Genomic DNA, 23,459 nt, shown 5'->3' with positions numbered 1-23,459 from the left:
TCGTTATCCATTGATCAATAAAAAAATTTAAAGATCTGTGTTGTAGATCATCATAATACTCGCTTCTAAGGCTATTTTCTCGAGCTCGTTTGTCTCAAAGGAGGCTTGGCTCGAGCTCGAAGCTTGAGGAACTTCAAAACATAGGCTCGGCTTAAGCTCGAGAATCCCGATGCAAGTTCGAGCTGAGCTCGAAGCTCGGATTGAACTTGTAATTTTTAGAACCTCATAATCAGCAATTTAGTGTAAAGTACTCTGTATTTATTAGAAATTAGGTATGCAATTACAAATTGAATACTCAGCATCTTCATAGATTGTATCAATTGACCATATTTATACATAAAAATAAAAAATAAAAAAAAAATAGAGAGAGGAGGCTAGTTATGTAGCATTTACTAATTACTACTGTAATTCATACTTCCACATTTTTAAGAATAGTAGTAAATTTTTTAAAAAAATTACCAAACCGAGCTCAAACAGTTCACGAATAACTCAGTCTTGCTCAAAACTATCAAACTTGACTTTTACGTGAATCAAAATTATCAATCGAACCCTAAAATGAAATTTGTATACGAATCATGGAAACAAATCCAAAACCCAATAAACCCGATCTTTGGACGGAATTTCAGTTTGACTTCCGAATAGATTATACAAGATTTTGGGGTGGTTAATTAGATCATGAATGAAAAACAACGATGAATTTATTATTTTCTAAATTTTTATTATAATTTAATTTTCAAAAATTATTTTAAAAAGATTAAAATAGATTTTAAAATACTATAATTACATATTCTTTAAATAAAAATACATGTATTTACAATTATACAAACACGTATAGGACATTTAGGCTTTTTATAAGAAATAACCAATCATAACACGACACACCATCATATTATGGTGCTTTTTTTAGAAAAATGACACAGTAAACCTCCTCACTACAATTTAGCGTAATGTTCCCAAAGAAAATACTACCTCCGAAACAGGTTATGTGAAACGATTAGACATTTTCCCTCTCTGCTTTATGTCAAATCGTTGCACATAACCTGTAACGGAGGTAGTAATAAATACATAAACCTTGGGAGTTCACTTCAGACTGTCATCAAATTTTGTAGTGATCTAGTCCAATTACTTCCTGATGCCACTCTCTACATGTCCAATATAGTTACTTCAAAAGATAATATTTTATTGCAGCTGCAATTCTAGAGACAACGCTGTAAGAAAAACTGGATACTTAAAGGTGATTGTCCATCTAAACTTTTGTTTTCGAAGGTTAAAAGTCGGCAAAAGAAGAATGAGATTAGTTCTTTATTTGACGACCAAGGAACTCTTCAGCATGGTCAGACGGATGTCCAGCGAGTGGTTGTGAAATCCCTAAAAGACACTTTTCAATGTGATACTATGCCTCCTTATGATCCGGAAATTGATGTTGTTCTACGTGAATTAGATCTCCCTCGACTCAATTCTTCTCAGCTTGCAAACCTGGATCGTCCCTTCTCTACTTCTGAGATTCGCACTGCTAATTTTTCTTTAGGGAACAGTAAGTCTCCGGGTCCGGATGGAATTACAGTCGAATTTTTCAAATCCCACTGGGATGTTGTGGGTGACTCGGTGGTTTCCGGCATTCAAAGTTTCTTCCACACGGGGTTTCTACTGAAAGAATGGAATCAGTCGCTTCTTGTTATGATTCTTAAGATTGGTACACCAACAGAGGTAGAGCATTTACGTCCAATCAGCCTTTATAACACAGTGTATAAATGTGCTTCCAAGTGTTTGGTGGCAAGGGTGCGCCAATATCTTCCTCTTCTCATCTCAGATTCTCAGCATGCCTTTGTTCAAGGTCGCGTTATGACGGATAATATTTTGATGAGTCGTGAGTTAATGGAGAAAATCAATTGTTCTAAAACTGGCACTAATTGGCTTGCCTCGATCAAAATTGATATGAGCAAGGCTTAGGATAGAGTTCACTGGAGTTTTCTTTTGTGGTTTTAAAAGCCTATGGGTTTCCGGGCCGTTGGTTACAGATGATCCAACAATGTCTTGCCACGGTTTCTTACAAATCCTTGATTAATGGCTCGACTTCGGATACCTTTAAACCACAATGTGGTCTTTGCCAGGGTGACCCCATTTCCCCGTACCTTTTTCTATTCTACATGGATATTTTCTCTCATATGCTGCATTTGGGACAGGATTTGAAGCTTTTTCAAGGAATAAAGTTGTCTAGAATGAGCCCTACTATCTCGCATTTATTCTTCGCGGATGATGCTCTCATCTTTTTTCGGGTTTCATCTACAGCCTAATATCATGCATATTATTCATAGGTTTACTAAGATCTCAGGCGAACAACTAAACTTGTCTAAATCCTTGATTAAGTTTAGCCCTAATATCGGTACGTCTGCTCAGCACGGCTTCAAATCTATTTTCCAAATGAAGCATGTTCAGGTGTTCGATCATCATCTAGGAGCTCCAATTGACTTCGTCGGAAGGAAGAAAGATCACTTTCAGTTTATCATTGACAAAATTACTGGGCGCATTAATTGTCTAAATACCATACGCCTCTCTCAATCGCAGAAGTTAATTTTTATTAACTCAATCCTTATTGCTATGACTTCCCATGTTCTTACTTGTTATGAGTTACCCGTCTCTGTGACTGGGAAAATTGACTCCTTACTGCGCTTCTTCTTGGCGCATTCTGATACTAAAGGTATGCACTGGGTAAATAAGGATACCATGCACCTTCCTCGTGGCCTCGGTGGTTTGGGCATTCGCTGCTTGTCTTCCTTAAATAAGGTTTTGCTCATGAAACAAGTTTGGAGATTCTTTTCTAACCCACAGTTGCTAGCTTCTAAAGTTTTTAGTGCTCGTACGACCTTTCTCTCCAACAACCCTAATACTCGGCCGCGTTATTCCAGTCACAACTCCTATGGCCTTCGGGGTTTGCTCAAGGCGGACACTCTGTTAAGTTCCGGTTGTCACTGGAAAACTGGTAATGGCAAGTCCACTCTAGCTGGTCAGCTAAGTGGGTTAATGGTTGCATTCCTGAGTTCAATCCGGGAATTCTTTTGCCAACTACGGCCCCTCATACTGTCAGTTTTTTCATCAATCTTCAGACCATGGGTTGGGATTCTACTAAAGTTGTTGATTGGTTTGTTCCTGCAGATGCTGCTACAATCCTGGCAATGGAGGTCCCTGATACGACTCAGGACGATTTCCGTTATTGGTTGGGTACCCTTCCTGGAAAGTACTCGGTTAAAACTGGGTATGTTATTCTTCAACAACAACTTTCCCCTCCTTCTATACCTTCTGCTTCTGATTCTTTCTGGAAGGTTCTTTGGACTCTTCCGTTGCAGCCTAAATGGAAGTTGTTCTTATGGAAATTGCTACGCCGCGCTCTTGCGGTCAAGGTGGAACTCAATCATCGAGGAGTTCCGACTCTAGACGTGTGATGTGACCTCTGTCGTACGGAACCGGAGGATTTACAACACCTTTTCAGAATGTGCTTTAATGCACAATCGGTTTGAAGGGGTGGATGCCTCGGCATTCGCTCAGAATTTAATGGAGACCTTTCTCTCTCAGATTGGATCCAAGATTATTCCGACTTTTTATCAGTCAGGATGGTCTTTCTAGTACTCGCTTAGGTACCTTTGTCGGTACGCTTTGGAGCTTGTGGTTATGTCGTAATTCCAAATTTTTTAAGGATTCTTCTGCATCTCGGCCTTTTGATTCTCTGTTTCAGGAGGTAATGGATACTCATTCAATCTTTGTCAATTCAAATCCCCCTACTAGTATCCCTACTACAGCGGCGACAAATGGCGGTGCCTCTTCACCGATTGGTTTTTACATGGCTCAGCTTGGTCTGACTCCCCATGGAAGTGCTTTACTCTCTCTTCAAATAGATGGCTCTTAGTTCAAAGATTCTCGACGAGCAAGAATGGGATGGTGCTTGGATAATGATGACCCACTAGATGATCGGATCAGTGGAAGAAGTAACTTCGGAGTTTGTTCCTCGGCTTTACATGATGCGAAGGTGTTGGCTTGCATGTATGGGCTACAATGGGCGTTTGATCGAGGATTTCTGTCTCTCGCGGTTTTTACTGATTCCTATCTTCTGGTCTCCCTACTTCGAGGGAAGGGACAAAGTTATATCGCTTATATATGGCTCATTCGGAGGATTTTACAACTTGCCTCTAGGTTTCGGGTTTGCAGTATTCATAAGGCGGATCGCCAACGCATCCACAGAGAAGCGGCGATTAACTCTATTTGCTTTAGTATTAATATGTAATTTCAGTAACATTATCTAACGCAGGTTGCAATTTCAAATTCACATTTGATTAATCAACCATAACTCAACTAAGAAAATACAACTCATTATGATTTTATTTTTTTAAAAAAAAAAATGTTCGTTTCAAATTATGCCATGTTTTCATTAGATGTATAATAAACCACTAGTACTTCATTATATTACTTTCATGCACTGGCATAAATCATATCATACACAACTGAGATACCATGATATTTCATTTCCTTCAATTTTTTTGGTTGTAACACTTTGCAAATTATGGACTCCTAGTCAATTTGTGGATATGTGAGAGAGAATAAAAAAAATGTAATCATGTTAAAGGAGAGAGATAGAAAGAGTTTATTAACTAAAAAGCAGAGTGATGTAACTAATTTGAAATTTCCGTTATATGAAAGTGATGCAACTAAAAAGAAACCGAGGGAGTAATATAATAGATTTTTTTTTTTAAAAAAAAAAAAATCCAAACCTACAATCAAACCTTAGAGCTAAAAATATCCCATCACACTCAATCATAACTTGATCTTATTGACGCGTGATGAAATTGAGTTAGCACAACCTACTATGAAAGGCCTCACATAAACCACTTTGGTAGTGGTCAATTTTATGCATAACTTCTCATCATGTTAATTTCTTAAGCATGAAATGAGAAATGAGACAAATTGGGTGACAACCTCCAAAACCCAAATCAGCAGGGCAGTCAGCTTGGCATTTCCAGAACTTTGTAGAGGAAAATTCATCCATTACACAAGACACAAGCATGTAGATCAAGTCAAAATTGATGAGCAAAAAATCCTTTTAAATCACATTTGACAATTCAATATCACAAAACACCAAAAAAAAGGGGGGGAAAAAGCTCACGAACTATAAATAAAGCTAATTAAAGTATATACCATATTATCAACAGCACTAACCCATTAGAATTAATGCATTACCAAGGGCAAAAATTTTGTATTTCCATCTCACTCACAGAATTTTGGAGCATTGTTCTGAGCAGGAGCAGACAGCCGAACGGATGGTTTCATAAAGGACCAGACAGTACAGTATATATATAGCTTGTGTCCCACCCTCAAGCAACCTTTAACCTGAAATAAAAGACATCTGCATAAGTTTCATCATCAAAAATTGTGCTTTGTATTCAACCATTCCTAGTACAAACAACCAAGCAATAACATGCCTAAAGCGTAACTATATATTCATATCAGCCTGTGAACATTGCAGTTGCACATAAACAGACGAGTAACAGTAGTAAAAACAGTCAGACATCGGCTTCCCCAGAGAAAAAGCACAGCAGCACAAAAGATGATAAACTGATGACATACAACATTTTGGAAAGACAACTAGAAACAGGATGCATATCTAATTTCTCAAACTAATGAAAAGAAGACATAATCACCTGTTGCTTAGAAGGATCCTCTTCCACTTTTTAGCACATGTGAAATTTAACGCCAAATCTAGGACATGGTTCCAACTTTACTACTAAAATAGAAGATAACATCCAGTTGGAATCCATATCAAACAATCACAAACCACTCTCAAGAATATAGCAAGTGGTCATCCATTCGTTGCACCTCCTATCCCATATCATCATCAGCTGTAGCTCCAGCTTCAAATAAAGTGTTCCTCTGTGAAGCTGCCCAACGAGACTAGTCAAAAAAAAATAGACTGCCTGCACCCCTGTGTAAAAGGATATCCTCTGTTATTTATGCGTCTCCATCCACAGAAATTGGCACTCAGGCATAAGAATTAGGATGATAATCACATCCCAAAACTCCTGTTGTATAAATCTCCTGAATTGGTCATTCGAAACTTGGCATCTTCATAACCACCATAGAATTTGTTAATACCAAGTCTATCGTTCCTAAGGAGCTCTGCTACACCAATATCATTTGCAGCTTGCAGCTCACTCCAATTATCCCAAGTACCATTAGAGACTGCAGTATTTCTAGGCTGTTGCTGGAGTGAAAATTGTGAAAAAGGGACATGATTACTAGCTTGGGACTGATCCATATGTCGAGAGGAAAAGCCATATGCGTCATTTGGTGGAGAGAAGTTATCCCTAACATCAGTATATCTAAGGTTCTGATGGGGTGAATGAGATCTTTGCATAAATAACTGCATTCTTGAATCATTTTCAAATGCAGGCGGCTGTACAGGGTAATTCTGCCTCATGTCTATAGAGGAATTATTGAGCCCACCAGGGAGCCTCCCTTTACCAACAGCTAAAATTGCAGGATCTATAAATTCAATATCATTCACAGGGTTTATGTTTCCACTTGGTGGTGCCTGATAAGGGTTTCTCAAGAATGATGGGGTCTCTACCATATGGTTTCCTGTAATAACATATACAAATTTTAAATGCTTAAAATGTGACAAATAATTCAAGATGTCTTGAGGGAAGATGGGAGTTTAGTAACAAACCAGAATTCATTAAGTCATAAGTCTGATCACTTCTTTCATGTGAAGCAAAACCTGGAGGAGGAGGCCTACTTGGTGCAGAAAAACCGGGTGGAGCTGAAATCTGTGATCTAGAGACTGAAGTTCAGATAAAGAGACTATGTCAGCAAGATGTTAAGAAATAAACATAAAAGAAAACAAAAAAGGGGTTACATTGACAAACAACTTATATATGATAAGAGAACCTAAATTTCCCCACTTCACAAATAAAGAAAGGGCACAATAGGTACTCACAAGAAAGCTTGTTGGTAGAAAAATTGGAATGGCCACTAGTCAAATTATCCGACAGCTCAATATTTCGATGAGGAAATCCAAAACCATTACCCATTCTATCAAGATAAGGATCTCTAATTCCAGGAAATTCTTGTCCAAAAGGGGGATTCTTTGCTGCCAGACCAATATTGCCAAGCGAAGGATCCACGTCAAATAAATGATTTCGTGAGTCTTCCTGCCTTGCAAAAGAAAATCTGGATTGATTGCTATTTTGACCTTTCCAGGAACCAGCTAGTTTCACCGTACCCTCTTGTTTATCAGTTTCACGCAACAACTTGGCCAAATTTTGTGGGGATGTCAAAGAATCATCCCAAGAATCAAGGTCCAAGGACAGTATGTTTGAAATTATGCTGTTTTCCCCCATATCCAGGGCAGGCTGTGAGTCCACATAACCAAGCTCACCATCAAATCTTCCCATACGACTCTCTTGCCCACCTTTAAATAGCAAAGAACTATCCTGGTCTGGAGTATGGCTGACAAAACAGTCTAAAAATCCATTAGGAGCAACAGATGCACTAGATACACTTGTCAAACACTCATCACTTAATCTATTTACAATAGAAGGGGCAGCGGTATAATTTCCTGCACAATCAGCACCGCCATGAGACTGTAAAGGAACCCTTAAATGACTCAAAAGATGGAGTGGAGATGATGCGGGTATTGCTGCCTGATTGACGACTATGGCATCCTGCAGTCTTTGATTATTAAAATCATCTTCTGTTTCTGAAGGTATATTTTGTAAAACCGAAGGTTGCATATCTGATCGCAAATCAAATACTTCTTTTTGAGTGGTCAAAGAATTAATAGTACTAGGTTTACTAGAGGTAGCAGAAGAATGTTCTTGAAGCCTCTCAGACTCATGCCACTGTATACCTTGATTTCTAGGGGATAAGAAATTATTTAAAGTCAATCCATTAGGTCTGACGACCTCAGAATGTTCACTATTTAGCTGTTTGTCAGTGCTTATAGACGATATATCAGAGCAGAGTTTCTGAATTTTACCGTCCATAACAGAACAATTCCCGTTGTCTTCGCAAGAAGAAAAAGGTTGTCTGTCTAACGAATTTGCATTTAAAAGCCATTCACCACCTTCTATATCACTACTGATAGCTGGGGAGCAAGATGACTGGCTTACAGACTTTCCAGCTGAAGCAACTGAAAGTGTAGAAGAGACCTCTGAAACATTTCTTTGAGAACTATTACCAGTGTTCTTCACTGTTTCTGGAATTTCCAATTTACTTTTAGCTTGATTTGCATTAATTTCTTCATTTGGCATTTGCTTCTTTCCACTATCACTGGAAATGAAGTCAGAAACGGTTGTTGCCAGCACTGGTGACTCATGAACTGTCTCAGCCTTCTGCTTGGATGATCCATTTGAACTAGCTAAGCTTACAGACGGAGGATTGCAATTGGAAACACGTGCACCCCTGATATTGAAACAGAAATCAAAAACAATGAACAGAAAGAGTAATAATAGGCAAGAAAGAAACTTACCATGACGCTGCTGGCGGCAGAGCAACAGATCTACCCGAACTGCTATTTGGGGGTGAACCTTTTGAATAGCTTGCTGAATTCTGCAACCAAACAGCCACAATAAGAATATATCACCACACAAATTAGCAAAAACAACCGTAGACTGCATTTAATAATGTAACAGGGAAGAAGGGAATCCCATACACTTGGCAATTCATACTCAAACGAGTTGTAACTCTTAAAACGGAAGTCAAAACCTCAGCCCAAATATCTATATGGTAATACTTCTAGCCTAAATACTTGAGGGCGCAATAGATAGCTGTTCAAATTAAGCAGAACACATAAACACGTACAGACATAAACCACAGCCAACAAATGACGGTTATCCCAATAAACCCTTCAATGAATTTTAGCCAGTTAACGCACCTAAGTTATGTCAATAATTTCACCAGAAATTCTAACAAAAGCCTTAATGCCTGTACAGCTTCAATATCAGTTTAGTTTTTGGCCTTACCCCCAAAAAAATATTGGTCAATTACCAAACCTAATAAAAGCCAGTTGCCTCTCAGAATTCCAACAAAAACCTTAATTACTGCACAGTATATCAACACAAAAAGTGTCCTTTCTCATCAGTTTACAACACTTTGCTTTCTAGGATGTGCCTCAAAGAATGCGAGCCATGTGCTCTCTTTAATTTACTCAATCATCAAAATTACATGTCCCCAATATTTTAAGTCATTTATCACCTCCACTCAACTAAACATTGAAATGAGTGCAATATGTACTTGGTGGAAATACTAAGGGGCTGACGGAATATTATATAAGTTTCATAACGATTAATATAAATTTTAAAAATCTAAAAGCAAAAAGATGGTGTCTTCTTCTGGTTTCCAAAATTAAGTTTAATTCAAACCTTGCATATATTACAAACCCTTGGAGAAAAGGGTGGACAAAGAACCATTTGTCAGACTAAAATGAGATCAAATAATAAACATTGCCCTGACAAAGGAAACAATCATGTACTTAACAGACTAACATGGCATGAGAACAAACGGCTTAATGCATGTACCATTATCTATTTCACATTGATCTAAGAATACTTAAAGCCAATATTTGACTGTGTGCAGACTGTGTATATGTCGATATGTGGAGAGGAAATTGCAAAAAATAAAAATAAAAAATTGTGTGTGTGTGTGTGTGTAGATGAGAGGAAAAGTTTAAATTTGAGTTGCATTCAGAATCCCAGAAACCAGCTATCAATCATGAAGCATACCCATACTACCAATACCTAACAATCTAGATAGTATCCAAGTTCATGTAACAGAAACAAACGCCCACTGATGGAGGACATAATCATCCAAATAACAAGACAACAATGAAGATAATTCCAAGACTTGTAATATTCATACATGTCTTCCCAATTATCAAATATTGATAAAACAAGCTTGGCTAAAAGATGAGATACAAGACACTTAAAGCCCTATGTAAACAAGCAACAGAAAATTTCCTTCAAAATTATTTCCAATGTTTGTAAAACAACCTATAGGGTAATAAGGATCAGTTTATTTATCACAACTCACAAGGACAACAAAAATAATATTTTAAGTTTACGTCAACATTCAAGCACCAACCTATATCAGCTTGTCAAACAACCTTTTATGTTACAAATATCACATACTTCTTTTGCTTTCTTATAATCACAACATGTCCCCTAACATGCATTTTCAGGAAGACATTAAAGAAGGTAAACGGACAATTTAATCAATATAACTTTAAGACGTTTAGGGAAGAGTTGAACAACCGGTGCAAGATTTTCAAACGAATTTCTCTGTTGACAATCTTTAATGCATGCCAAGGGAAAATGTTGCAATTATAAAAAAGAGTATACCACACACAATGTAATTTAGAACCACAAATCATAGCCAATTTGAGTCCTTGCCAACAGCATGAGCTCTCTCAAAAAGCACATAAGCAGCCATACTGTCTTTCAAGAAAAATATGGGAAAAATAGCCCTCACAAAAGGAAGAGGTCTTACAGTTGAAGTACTTTTGGCAGTCGGCTTCTCTATTACAACAGAACTGTTATTGCAATAATCATCTGCTGGAGGAGGCAATGTAGTCCCTGCACGCCGTTGCATATTATTTGTAACCCCAGTAATCTGCTGAACTCTATTCAAGAAAAGCGAGTCATTAATACTGAGCGGTTAACCAGATCAAAAAGAAAAAACCAAACAAAATTAAAAGGCAATGCATAATAGAAAGCCAAAGTAAAGCTATGAATGAGAAAGACACTAGTGAGTAGTGACAAGGGGTTTAATTGATAGAGCAAATTTATAAAGAAATGGAGTAAAATTGAAAAACCATCATTCACCACACATTTTTTTCATCCCCCACCGTACTAACAGTCTTTCTTTTAAATTCATTGAGCTTACTAAATTTCCCATAATTCAAGAAGGATAATGTGGGAATTTCAAAGTTAAATTTACAAGATTTTAAAAGCAGTCCATAATTTAAGGATGGCCTAAAACTATGTGGCATAGTGAAAAGGAGGTATAATTGACATCTTAAGAATTAGAAACTTGTTATAAAAATTGCACCAAGGATAAACCTAGTTAAGCAAAACAAGTCATCAATTACTTAAAATCAAAAATTATCATAAAGTTGCAACTTGAATGCAGCAATTTGCAATACGAAATGTCTACATCTTTATCATTTTTCTAATTTCAATCAAGCACATTATCCTCTAAACCACAGTGATTACAAAGGCCAACAAAAATTTTAAATGCACAAGTAGATACACTAAGCTAGAGCCATAAGCTACCAAGTACCCATTACCGAATTTTAATGTCCTTAAACAAACCTTTCCTTGTCAAGGAGCAATGCAAACCCTACTTTTTAGCAAGCAGGCATATCAATACCTTGTGTAAGCAGATATAATTTCATCTTTTGTGAAGCTATCCTCATGTGAACCAATCTCATGCAAGTATAGACAATCAGGGTTGGTGCAGGGCTGAAACAAAAGAAATACACTATGTGAGCACTGAATGTTAAACATATATAGTTGTTCTATATTACAAATCAACTAACATTCAGGTATCATACCACATTTCTTAGCCATGCATGACAGTATTTTGTAGTTCCAAAGCATGCCCTGTAAAATAAAGTGAAGTTTTCAAAATAAGTAGTATTAAATAATACAAAACAAGCACTAAGAAGGTTATGATTCCATTCTCAAATCACCTCAAAGGCCTGGCATCCAAAATAAATCCATGCACTGACTGAATGCAACGAATTGCCTCCTCCTCTTTTGAGTACGTAATATATCTGAAACCCAAAAATAAGCAGCAGAACATGCAGTCATGCCTTCAGATAGATGTATGTATTTCATTGGTACAATAAAACCTTAAAAAAATTAAATAAAATAAATTGTGCTTTCTAGAGCAATGGCAGCACGTCAGATATAGGAATTCAGTGAGTCCTTAAACCTAAACTCTATTATAACAGCAAAGACAGAGTACGGACATTAATCAGATAATTTCAATTTCAAACTTCAAGCTTATTTCAAAATTTTGTTCCATCTTTATAACAAGGCAATTGGCTCTAAAATAAAACCCATTCAAGAATTTAGATACCATAACAATAACAACTTCATCCTCCACCTTTTACCGTCCGTTCACATTTCCTACCACAGTAACACTGAGTACTGAAGGCTGCGATAGGAGAAAACATACAGTGATGATCTTGACCGAGTCTACCAGCCAAGAGAAGGATGAGAGGAGGCATAACAGACAAGCATAGATAAAGCAGCAGTGCAAGGGAGTAGCAACACTCAATTATCCCCAAATGGATACCAAGTACGATATAAAGGAAAATTGATCACAAGAAATCAGTAATCTTCATTTCAACTGGGTACTTGAAATAATTATACCACGTATATCATAAAAGACGCAGAGCAAGCTAGCTATGCCAATAAACACTGAGGATCGACTACAACACAAGCAAGAAGCAAACTACGATGAAGCCAGCAAAGAGAACACATGCATGAGTAAAGAGAAGAAAGACATATATGAATAGTAAAATTAGGATATTATGAAACAATCACATAGACAATAACTTGACTTACACACTACAAGTATTGTTTGCAAACTGCTGAATGGTGCCAGCTGAAGTCCGGGATATGGACACCTTCAAAACCTTGCCATATTGGGCAAAATAGTCTTTACGTTGTAGAAGCTGCAAAAAAATGGAAACAATTAACCACCAAAATTAGCACCGAACTGAATATGATGATAAAAGGGGAATCAACAAAACACTCACATCTTCATCTGCAAGATCAAGAGGTAAGCCCACTATGTAGACAAGATTTCTTTGAATAACACGCACACTACTCAACTGCTTCCTGCTATCAGATGTTTTAACCTTCGATTTCTGTGACTTGTGCTTCTTTTCCATATTAACTTCTTGTACCAACCTGAAAAAAGCTGGGATGAGACATACTTTTCTTCCATTCTTTTTGGGTTTAGGTTACATTCTGAAGTATAATAGTTACATTTATGGCCTAACCAAAAAAAAAAAAAAAAAATCAGTTAAACAACCTTTCACAGTTTGCAGCCATCCCTACAATTCGATCTTTATCATATGCAGTGCGACATGCAGGGCAGCGTCCCTCTGACTCATCTTTCTCGGCCATATCCATTATGTGATGCCAACACCACACACAAATCTGCACAAAAGCACAAAGAAATTAATACAGTTGCAGCCATCTGTTAACAGTTATACATAATAATTCAAATTTAGTTTCTAGTAAAATACAAGTTTAAACTTCAAAGCATGTCAACAGCAAGAAAAAGTTCAACACAAAAAGAGACTATTACTGTCATAAAGTCAATAAGAGTAATGTAGAGACTAACCAAAATGATAAGAAATAAATAGAAAATATCAAATTAAATTTGCAATGGATAAAATAACTCATACTACGAGGATACAGCCCCTAGATACAGCGTAAAATTGAAACAAATAAAAATAAGAAGCAAGGGAAAAAAAGGGCTGGATTTTCAGTAAATGCAACACACAACTGTTTTCCTTGTCAAAAATAGGCAGTGAAGATGAAGCTTCGTCAAAATTAGGATACTAACTCTTTATAATCAATCATTTTAACAGGGATGAATGTCAAGAAGGCATGGACCATAATGCAAGGCCAAATTTGAAGAACAAGAAAAATCTAATCATTAGTGGTTAGATCCTTAGTTTGTACTAGCTCCTAGCCTCGTACCACTCTTCCACATAATCATCCAACTGATTATCTTCTATGCTTCATTAACAAAACACCATTAATGAATTAATTTTCTCATTACTCTGCAATCTGCATCATCGGATGCAGATTTAAAGACAAGCAAAGGAATGAAAAATAAAGGACAAATGGAGGAAAGAACAGTCGTGATAAAAAAAAAAATGAAAAATGGTGTATGCAACTTCTCAGGCTCTCAGCCATAAGCAATTTGTGTGCCTAAAGCAGTTATTTGCAAGCTACCTAACTGAACATACCAGCCCAGTTTACGTTCTTGATGAAATAATTACTAGAATCATACCAGGATACAGAGCACAAATCCCAACATAACCCCAGTCAACCGAAACAAAATCCTACTGCACACAGCAGAATCCACAAGAGGGACAAGAAGAAGAGTCAAACAAACAGTGAACATACAAAGAAAAGGGGAATTCAAATTTTATTCCAACAAAAAGTATGAAGTAACTTCAATCAAATTCTGATACAAAGTAGACACCACATATGCTGAGTATAGACGGAAGGAAGAACAAACAAGTGATATAATGTAAAACTTAAAATTTGATGCCTCGTCATAATATTACTTCCTTCGTTTTACAAATATTGCACCATATCCATTTTAGGCAAATAGATATTTGTGTTCACACTACAAATACCTTATTTACCCTTACTTTTTAACACTTGTTTCTTTAATTTATGTTTACCATCACATGGGCAATTTTGTACTTTTACCTTTCTCTCTCTTTCTTTTCTCACTACCAAAAAATTTGTGCCCAACTCTTATAGAGCAATATTAAAAAAAAAAACGGAGGACATATAATATAACTTATGATTGTACATAAAATCAAGCATGATGCATCTATAATAAGACACCAAAATGTCACAATAATACAGCCTCAAACTTCCACTTTAGCAGAAGTAAAAGGTTTGGACTGGCATGATTACACAATAGCCTGACATTTGATTAATTAACCATTAAAAGAGATTGTCTTACGTTCAAGATATTGCAAAATTCCCAATTGCTTAAAACTAAGAACAAGAGACATTAAAAAAATCCAGCATCTTCAAGAGCCCATGAAGAAGCAAAGGCCAAAGGGTATTAACAGATTTTAAATATCACCCCTAAACTACAAAGCCATAACTGTCATTCATCCCTCTAAATTGATCTGGTAGAGCACATAAGCAAACAACGCTACATTGTAAAAGAAGAAAAAAAAAAAAGAAGTAAAACGCTTTTTAATTGGTAAAACAAAGCCACAAAAATTATGGAAAAAACTCAACCTCATAGCCACATCTGCACGGCTTCAATTGCTGATCAGTCAAATCCATCTCCTCGGCACAAAGTGGACAGGTCTTCTCACCCTCGTCACTCATGATTGATCTGGGACAAAACTAGTTAAAGAAAAGGCCCAAAAAGCGTAAGAGATAGAGTATTAAAACAACTAACTATAACCTTGATATTGCTACTTTATCCACAAAAATTACAATATAAGTCAAACAACTCAGATGCGAAAGGAGAGAATATAAACAACAAGAACAACCAGGTCCGTCCCTGAGCCCGGGCAGGAGGGGCAAGCCGGGCAACCGCCCGAAGCACAAGGAGAAAAGGTCCAATTTCATAGTTCAATCCTAACATTAAAGGCTCTGCAACACAATAATAATACCAAATTTGATTCAATTATCAAATTAGGCTAAAAAAAATCACATAATTTTAGGGAGAAAAGGTCCAATTTCAATTTCATAATTCCATCCTAAGATTAAAGGCAAACTTTATTCAGACATCAAATTAAACTCGAAAAACACAAAATTTTCTTCTCTAGCAACAAAAATCGACCTTTATAAACCTAAGTAATCATAACTAATAATTCAATAATCGAGTACAGAAGAACCCTAAATTGAGTGTACTGAGAATTAAATCAAAGATAAACCCTAGATTGTGAAATTGATAATCGATGTTTTTACAAATCTTACCACGGAAACTGGTTGAATGGAGGATTGAAAGATCAGAAGGTGCTTCAATGGAGATCGTGAAGTGCGGTTGAATGGGAAACTGAGAGATAAAGAGAGAGAAAGAGATTGAGAGACGATGACAGATCTACGTTCAATCGTTTCTGATTACCCCCGTATAATATTTTGTATCTCTCCGATTTCGCAAATTAGAATATACACCCGGTTTATGCAATCGGGTTTAGTTTTGTATTTTTCGAGTAAAAAAGGCTATAGACGGAGTATTTCTTAGGATGAATCGACATTATAAGGTGTGTTTTATTCACTTGATATCTTACCTTATCTTATTTAGTACAGAGTATAATATTATTAAAATTTATTTCAATCATATTTTTCTTGATCTTATCAAATCTGAGCATTGCCTTGTGGAGGTAGAAGGCCCACGGGTCATGAACTTCTTTTTCCCGGAGAAGAAGCAATGATGGTATTCGGGGAATAAGCATCGGCTAACTCATCTGTGCTAGCAGTCACGGTAAGCTAAAGGATGCAAGTGTAATCCGTTTGTAGTGGGCACTTTAAGTCCGCCGTCAAATCCCATGGCTCAACCCTGGACAGGAGATGGAAACTACTAAGCTGAAGTACAATAGGGGCAGAGGGAATTTCTAGTGGAGCGGTGAAATACGTAGAGATCAAAAAGAACACCAGCTGCGAAAGCACTCCGCTTGGCCGACACTATCACTCAGAGACGAAAGCTAGGGGGGCGAATGAGATCAAATACACCACTAGTCTTAATCGTTAACGATGGATACTAGGCGTTATTTATTATGTACTTATTTGAACGTATCCTCACTAAAAATAAGTGAAAATAAGGTAAATATAACAAACACTAACTTATTTTATTTACGTCATTTCATTTAAAATCTATCTTTTCTATCTATTAAAAGGCGTTCCTAAGAACGTCGATGTGCCACGTATTCCTTTTTGTTGCGCCACGTCGAGGTGTTCCAAACGGAGGGTTGTGAGACAATGAAATTATGTCTCACAAGGGCAATACAGACATTTCAGACGTTATTTTAGAGATGTCTCATTGAGCTGTTAAATCATACCACTGGAACTTCAGTTGTACAAAATACACTCTCAATGATATAAAATGTAGTCTCGGTGGTACTAAAAAAGATTCAACTAGAGTTTCAGTTGAACAAAATATAGACTCAGTGGTAGTGGTCCCGTTAAATTTTTGTCCGTTTTGCACGTGAAGTGGGGCCCACACTACCTTTTTCACTCTTCCTCTCTCTCTCCACATTTCTCCCTCTTCATTGTACCTTTTTATTTTTTTAATAGTTGTGAGACACTTTACTATGTCTTATTGCTCTTACACATGTTCAATTATTATTCATATGTTCTAAATTATTAGTCATATGTTCTAAATTTAAATTTGAGTCGCATGTTCTAAATTTTTACTCACGTGTTCTAAATTATATGAACCTATTCTCACCGGATTCCTCCCTATATATATATATATATATATATATATATATATATATATTTGTCGAAATCCCCCTTCTTGCTTTTTTTGTTTCTCCTTCTGTAGACACCCATTTGTGTCTCCCCAAAACCAAACCCAGTGATGAGTACCTTTCACGTCGAATCATAATCGAATGAAGTGAAAGTGCGGAAAGTCTAGTGTTGCGGATAGTTTTAATTCTTTTCTATTCTCTCTGTTTTTGAAAACTTATTTTAAGAAAACAGTCAATCCAGTTTGGTTGGTCCATGATATGTGTAACACCCCCAAATCTCCCTCTACGTAAATACTATATTTATACGTATACAAATACTGTAGAGATAGACTTGGGCGTATTACCGCCACGTGAAAACGTAAGGCTTATTAAATTACTCAAACTGCAGCGGAAAAATAACTAACTTTTATTAATAGTATGAATAATTATAATAACTGTTTCAAAATAAGCTAAAAAAAAAAAAACTTGTCCAAACATAAATAAAATTAAATTCCTATCTATGTGAACCCAATCCCGACTCTAGTATGCGTACGAACAACTTCACACCTGAAATCAAGACTGCTTACCAAAATGGTAAACAGGGCGAACCAAAACAAAAAGGAAAACAGATTAGCAAAAACGCTAAGTACGTATAAGTGCAAGGCATGTAAATACTTTTATTAGGCAAACATGCTTTCGAAATAACCATCTAAATTTAAACCTGTCACGAGTCACTTTCCAAAATAAAACTTTCCAAAAATAATTAAACCTTCCAAGGGTAGTAATATCCATCAATAAAAGCTTTCCAAACCAATAGATTTCCAATTTATAAACTTCTCAATTTTTGATATATTTCTAAACCAATTTTCTCACCTAAGTGTGCACACCCCCCAAGCAAGTTATACTATACTCGAGGAAAGACCAGATCATACAAAGCTCATGGTCTTACTTAACCAGTCCCGGGTAGAGGGACAATTAAAATATCAAATACTCAGGCTCACAATGAGCTACAAATTAATTAAACCAAGTGATTTATAAATCAAACAACTTTTATTAAATCGATCAACATTTAGAGATCAAACCTTCAAATCATAAAATTATATACTTTAACTTGTCATGAAAATTGTTAACTTAAATATTCATACGCAACATTTATCCAAACAATCATTAAAACAAACATTATACAAAACACGCATTCAAAATTGTATCAAAGACCTAGCCACCTATACGTACCTTGATCACGAGAACAAAAAGGTACGACTACTAAACTTGACCACGATCGGGAGACTCCTCCTACACAAATAAAATAACCTTAATTAATATAAGGTTAACAAAATAACACAAAACCAAAAACACCATTCTATTGTGCATGAACTACCTAAATATTAACCTTTATCAAAATAGTGTTATTAGTATAGTTGGGTGGTCGTTGGTGGCGGACGAGGTGGTTGTTCGGTGGCAACAACTTGGTTATGGGTTGTAGAGTTTATTTAAGCTAGATAGAGTAAGAAGAAGGGGTGATGGGATAGAGAGTAGAGAAGAGGATTTCTGATTTTTGGTGTGAGGAATTGTGAAGTGTTGAGGGTCTATTTATAGTGTTTAAGGGGTAGTAAGATAGAGTTAAAGGAGGATTGAGATTAACATGGGAACATGATAAATGTAAGTTTGTTAAATGAATATGAGTGAAATTTAGTCTAGGTTAATTCATGTGGGAAAATACAATGGAAAGGATTAGGGATGGAAGTAAGATAAATGCTAATATGGTTAAGAAAAGATAAATTAAGAGAAATTAAGAAATTTAAGTTAGAATAGGATAATGGTAAATAGGCTTCATGCTCACGGCCATTTTTCTCTTTTTTTTTTTTTTTTTTTTTTTTTTTTTTTTGAAAATCATAGTTTAAGATAATGATTTGATAAAAAAAAATATATATTAGATAATATCAAACTAACTAAAATAGTTGTATATCATAAAATATGAACTAACCAAAATAATTAATTATTATTGATTTAAAAACCAAAATAAATAATTGAATTTTTTTTTTTTTTTTTTGCGCCAAAAATTTAATTTTGGCTCCTAATTGAATAAATTATTAAAATATTTATTTATTATTTATTTTCAAAATTTCGGGATATTACAGTCTACCCCCCTTAAAAGAAGTTTCGTCCCGAAACTTAGAAACATTTAATACCTTGATTTAATATTCTGAATTAGCTTGAGTTAGTTAAAATTTAGTAAGTTCATGCATAATCTAAGGACTTGATTCAAAAGATTCGCTTAATAAAGACATAAAAGGAAAGCGCGAAACTCTATTGCATTCTACCCCCCTTAAAAGGAAGTTACGTCCCCGTAACTTAACCACTCACCATGAAAAGGTTCGGGTACTTTTTACGCATTTCTGCCTCAGCTTCCCAAGTAGCTTCCTCAACCTTATGGTTCGACCATAGAACCTTGACAATCTTCACATCCTTGTTTCTGGTGCTTCTAACTTTACTATCTAAAATTTTCACTGGTCTTTCTTCATAGGTCAAACTCTCATCTAGCTCAATTGTCTCTGGTTCTAGCACATGTGCAACATCAGGAATGTACCTGCGAATCTGACTTACATGAAAAACATTGTGCACCCTTTCCAACTCGTTGGGTAAGTCCAACTTATATGCTACTTTCCCAACCTTCTGAAGAATCTCATATGGCCCAATGTACTTTGGGCTCAACTTCCCCCTCTTACCAAATCTCATTACTCCCTTCATAGGAGATATCTTTAGCAACACCTTTTCTCCTACTTGGAACTCTACATCTCTGCGCTTCTCATCGGCATAACTTTTCTGTCTGTCTTGGGCTGCTTTGATTTTCTCTTGGATCAGCTTTACTTGCTTAACAGTTTCCTCTATCATTTCAGGCCCAAGTACAACAGTTTCACTTATGTCACTCCAACAAACTGGGCTCCTACATTTCCTTCCATACAAAGCCTCAAACGGGGCCATTCCAATGCTTGCATGATGGCTATTATTATATGAAAACTCAATCAAGTCTAAGTGATCTTCCCATGAACCTTGATACTCCAATACACATGCTCTTAACATGTCCTCCAAGGTCTGTATGGTCCTTTCAGTCTGACCATCAGTTGCAGGGTGAAAAGCTGTACTCATTAATAGCTTTGTTCCCATGGCCTTTTGCAAACTTTTCCAAAAGTTAGACAAGAATCTTGAATCACGATCTGAAATGATATCTGTAGGCACTCCATGATACTTCACCACAAACTTCACATATGCCCTTCCCAACTGATCCATAGACCAAGTGTTTTTCATAGGTATAAAGGTTGCGGACTTAGTCAATCGATCCACAATGACCCAAATAGTGTCATTCCCTGCCCTGGTCCTTGGTAATGCCCCCACAAAATCCATGGCGATCGAATCCCACTTCCACTTTGGTACTTCCAAGGATTGAACCATTCCTTGTGGCCTTCGATGCTCTATCTTCACTTTCTGGCATGTTAAGCATTTTGCCACAAACTCTGCTACTTCTTTCTTCATGTTTGGCCACCAAAAGACCTTCTTCATATCCTTATACAACTTATCCCCTCCAGGATGCATCGAATAAGGAGAGCTATGGGCCTCCTTCATCAATCTCTGTTTGATGTCCCCACGATGTTGTGGAACACACCATCTCCCTTTAAATCGAATACTTCCCTCATCTGCGATAGTAAAGTCCAAAACCTGTCCTCCTTCAATCTTCTCTTTTATTGCCTTCAACTTCGAGTCGCCTATCTGACTTTCTCTAATCTCATCATAAATAGAAGGTTTCACTGCCAAGGCATTTAACATCTTACTGACCTCTCCATGCTCCACCACTTCCAAATTCATCTTCTGAAATTCTACACACAACTGGTCTGGTAAAATCATCAAATTCATCAAATGACTGGTTTTCCTACTTAAAGCATCAGCTACCACATTAGCTTTCCCCTCATGATATTGGATATTCACACTATAATCTTTCATAAATTCCAACCATCGTCTCTGTCTCGAGTTCAAATACTGCTGAGTGTAAATGTACTTTAGACTCTGATGATTTGTGAACATTTTACAAGTTGCACCATATAGATAATGTCTCCAAATTTTCAAAGCAAACACAATCGCAGCTAACTCCAGGTCATGGGTTGGATAGTTCACCTCATGCAGTTTCAATTGTCTCGAAGCATATGCAATGACCCTCCGATTCTGCATTAAAACACAACCCAATCCAAACTTCGATGCATCACTATACACCTCATATTGCCCACTTTCATATGGCAAAGCCAATACTAGTGCTGAGGTTAACTTGTCTTTCAAGGTCTGGAACGCTTGCTCACACTCCTGGGTCCAAACAAACTTACATTCCTTCTTCATTAAATTTGTCATGGGCCTCGCAATCCTCGAAAAATCCTTCACAAATCTTCGATAATAGCCTGCCAATCCCAAGAAACTTCGAACATCTGACACATTCTTAGGTGTTCGCCATTCACTCACTGCATTGATCTTCGAGGGATATACTGAAATTCCTTCCCTAGAAATCACATGCCCCAAAAAGGCTACCTTTTCTAACCAAAACTCACACTTCGACAGCTTAGCATATAATTGGTGCTCCCTCAGGATCGACAATACTTTCCTCAAATGATCTTCATGCTCCTCCCTATTCTTGGAGTAGATCAAAATATTATCAATGAAAACCACCACAAATTTATCCAAATATGGCCTAAATATTCGGTTCATCAAATCCATGAAAACTGCAGGTGCATTAGTTAACCCAAATGGCATGACTGTGAACTCATAATGGCCATAACGTGTCCTGAAAGCACTCTTGGGAATGTCCTGCTCTGCAATTCTCAACTGATGGTACCCTGACCTCAAATCTATCTTGGAAAATATCCCAGCTCCTTTCAACTGATCAAACAAATCATCAATTCTAGGCAAAGGATACTTATTCTTGACTGTCACATTATTCAACTCCCGATAGTCTATGCACAACCTCAAACTTCCATCCTTCTTTTTCACAAACAACACTGGAGCACCCCATGGAGAAGAACTAGGTCGAATATATCCCTTATCCAACAAGTCATCTAACTGAGTTTTTAATTCCTTCATCTCAGCTGGAGCCATCCTATATGGGGCCTTCGAGATAGGTCCAGTCCTTGGTAGCAATTCTATGGTGAACTCAACATCCCTTACTGGCGGCATACCTGGTACCTCATCAGGAAACACATCTGGAAATTCCTCAACTACTGGAATACTCTCTTTCTTCTCATCCTCCCTTCCCATTTCCTGAACACTACACATGTATATAGGATAACCCTTCCTGACACAATTTCGAAACTGCAAGGCAGAAATGATTTTGATCCCTGAACTCTTCCCTTCCTTCCTATAAGTCACTGTCACATTACCCGGACCCAACAATTTCACTTTCTGAGCAGCATAATCTATGTGAGCCTTATACTTTCCTAGCCAGTCCATTCCTAAAATCACATCTAAGTCTTGCAAATCAAACTCAATCAAATCTGAAGGAAATTCTACTCCAGCTATGGTGATAGGTACCCCTTTATGTAACTTAGAACAATTTCTCACCTCCCCAGTTGGAATAGAAACATCTAGAGACACTAATAATGGACTCTCTAACTTTAATCTTTGGACCAGAGATTTTGAAACAAAAGAATGAGACGCACCCGAATCAAATATGACTCTAGCATTCAAAGAACAAACAAGGAAAGTGCCAATTACCACATCATTAGAAGCCTCAGCCTCACGACGATTCATCACGAACACACGACCCTTAGGGGCCCCTCCTGCACCGTTACTGGTTCCATTCTTCTGAGCTGATCCATTGGTCTGGGGTGGTTTAGGTGGGTTATTGGTCTCCTGTACTTTTCCCATCTTAACATCCTTCTCCTTAGTGTAGCACTCATACTCCCGATGCCCCAGTTTCTGACAGTAACGACAAGTCACAGGGTTTCCCTCACAATCCTTCCTTGGGTGATTTTTCTTACATCTCTTACAAAAATAACTTCTCTTAGGCCTGGTGTTATTTCCATTCCCATGGTTGTTATTTCCTTGTCCATTAGCTCCCTTCCCAAGGTTTCCCTTATTGTCCCTCCTGTTGAATTGCCCACTTCCCCCCAGAATTTTCCCCAATTCTAGGCCTCTTATCAACTCCATGTGAACCCCCATCACTCTTCCTTTTCCCTCCAGCTGAGTTCTCTAACTCTCTCCC

The 23,459-nt window shown here is 37.0% G+C and overlaps 1 protein-coding gene and 1 pseudogene across 2 annotated transcripts; one reads left to right on the top strand and one right to left on the bottom strand.

The window, feature by feature from the left end:
* Positions 1-5,054: 5,054 nt before the first annotated feature.
* Positions 5,055-16,042, bottom strand: LOC145558419 (uncharacterized). 2 transcript variants are annotated; one of them, XM_081619662.1, is made up of 14 exons: positions 15,750-16,042; positions 15,060-15,170; positions 13,090-13,217; positions 12,812-12,965; positions 12,618-12,727; positions 11,735-11,818; positions 11,597-11,645; positions 11,413-11,504; positions 10,531-10,663; positions 8,516-8,595; positions 6,983-8,448; positions 6,713-6,826; positions 5,688-6,624; positions 5,055-5,376 (listed from the first exon to the last, which is right to left on the bottom strand). In XM_081619662.1, exons 2-13 carry the CDS (start codon positions 15,150-15,152, stop codon positions 6,050-6,052), a joined length of 3,078 nt encoding a protein of 1,025 aa, XP_081475788.1. In that variant the 5' UTR covers positions 15,153-15,170; positions 15,750-16,042; the 3' UTR covers positions 5,055-5,376; positions 5,688-6,049. The 2 variants fall into 2 exon arrangements, with proteins under 2 accessions (XP_081475788.1, XP_081475789.1); XM_081619663.1 differs by having other exon boundaries at positions 15,060-15,159.
* A 236-nt stretch (positions 16,043-16,278) lies between these two features.
* On the top strand, positions 16,279-16,572 carry LOC145561224 (18S ribosomal RNA; annotated as a pseudogene).
* Positions 16,573-23,459: the final 6,887 nt, after the last annotated feature.

The sequence above is a fragment of the Chenopodium album genome, chromosome 9 (assembly GCF_948465745.1).
Source record: "Chenopodium album chromosome 9, dcCheAlbu1.1, whole genome shotgun sequence".
Classification (NCBI taxonomy): domain Eukaryota; kingdom Viridiplantae; phylum Streptophyta; class Magnoliopsida; order Caryophyllales; family Amaranthaceae; genus Chenopodium; species Chenopodium album.
Note: the sequence above shows the minus strand (reverse complement) of the source record. Positions and strands in the feature narration are given on the sequence as shown.

Coding starts and splice junctions, on each gene's coding strand:
- LOC145558419 (XM_081619662.1), bottom strand. CDS start 15,152: ATGAGTGACGAGGGTGAGAAGACCTGTCCACTTTGTGCCGAGGAGATG. Junction 8,596..10,530: donor CTGCCAAAAGTACTTCAACT/GTAAGACCTCTT, acceptor GTTTGGTTGCAG/AATTCAGCAAGCTATTCAAA. Junction 8,449..8,515: donor CTGCCGCCAGCAGCGTCATG/GTAAGTTTCTTT, acceptor TTTCAATATCAG/GGGTGCACGTGTTTCCAATT.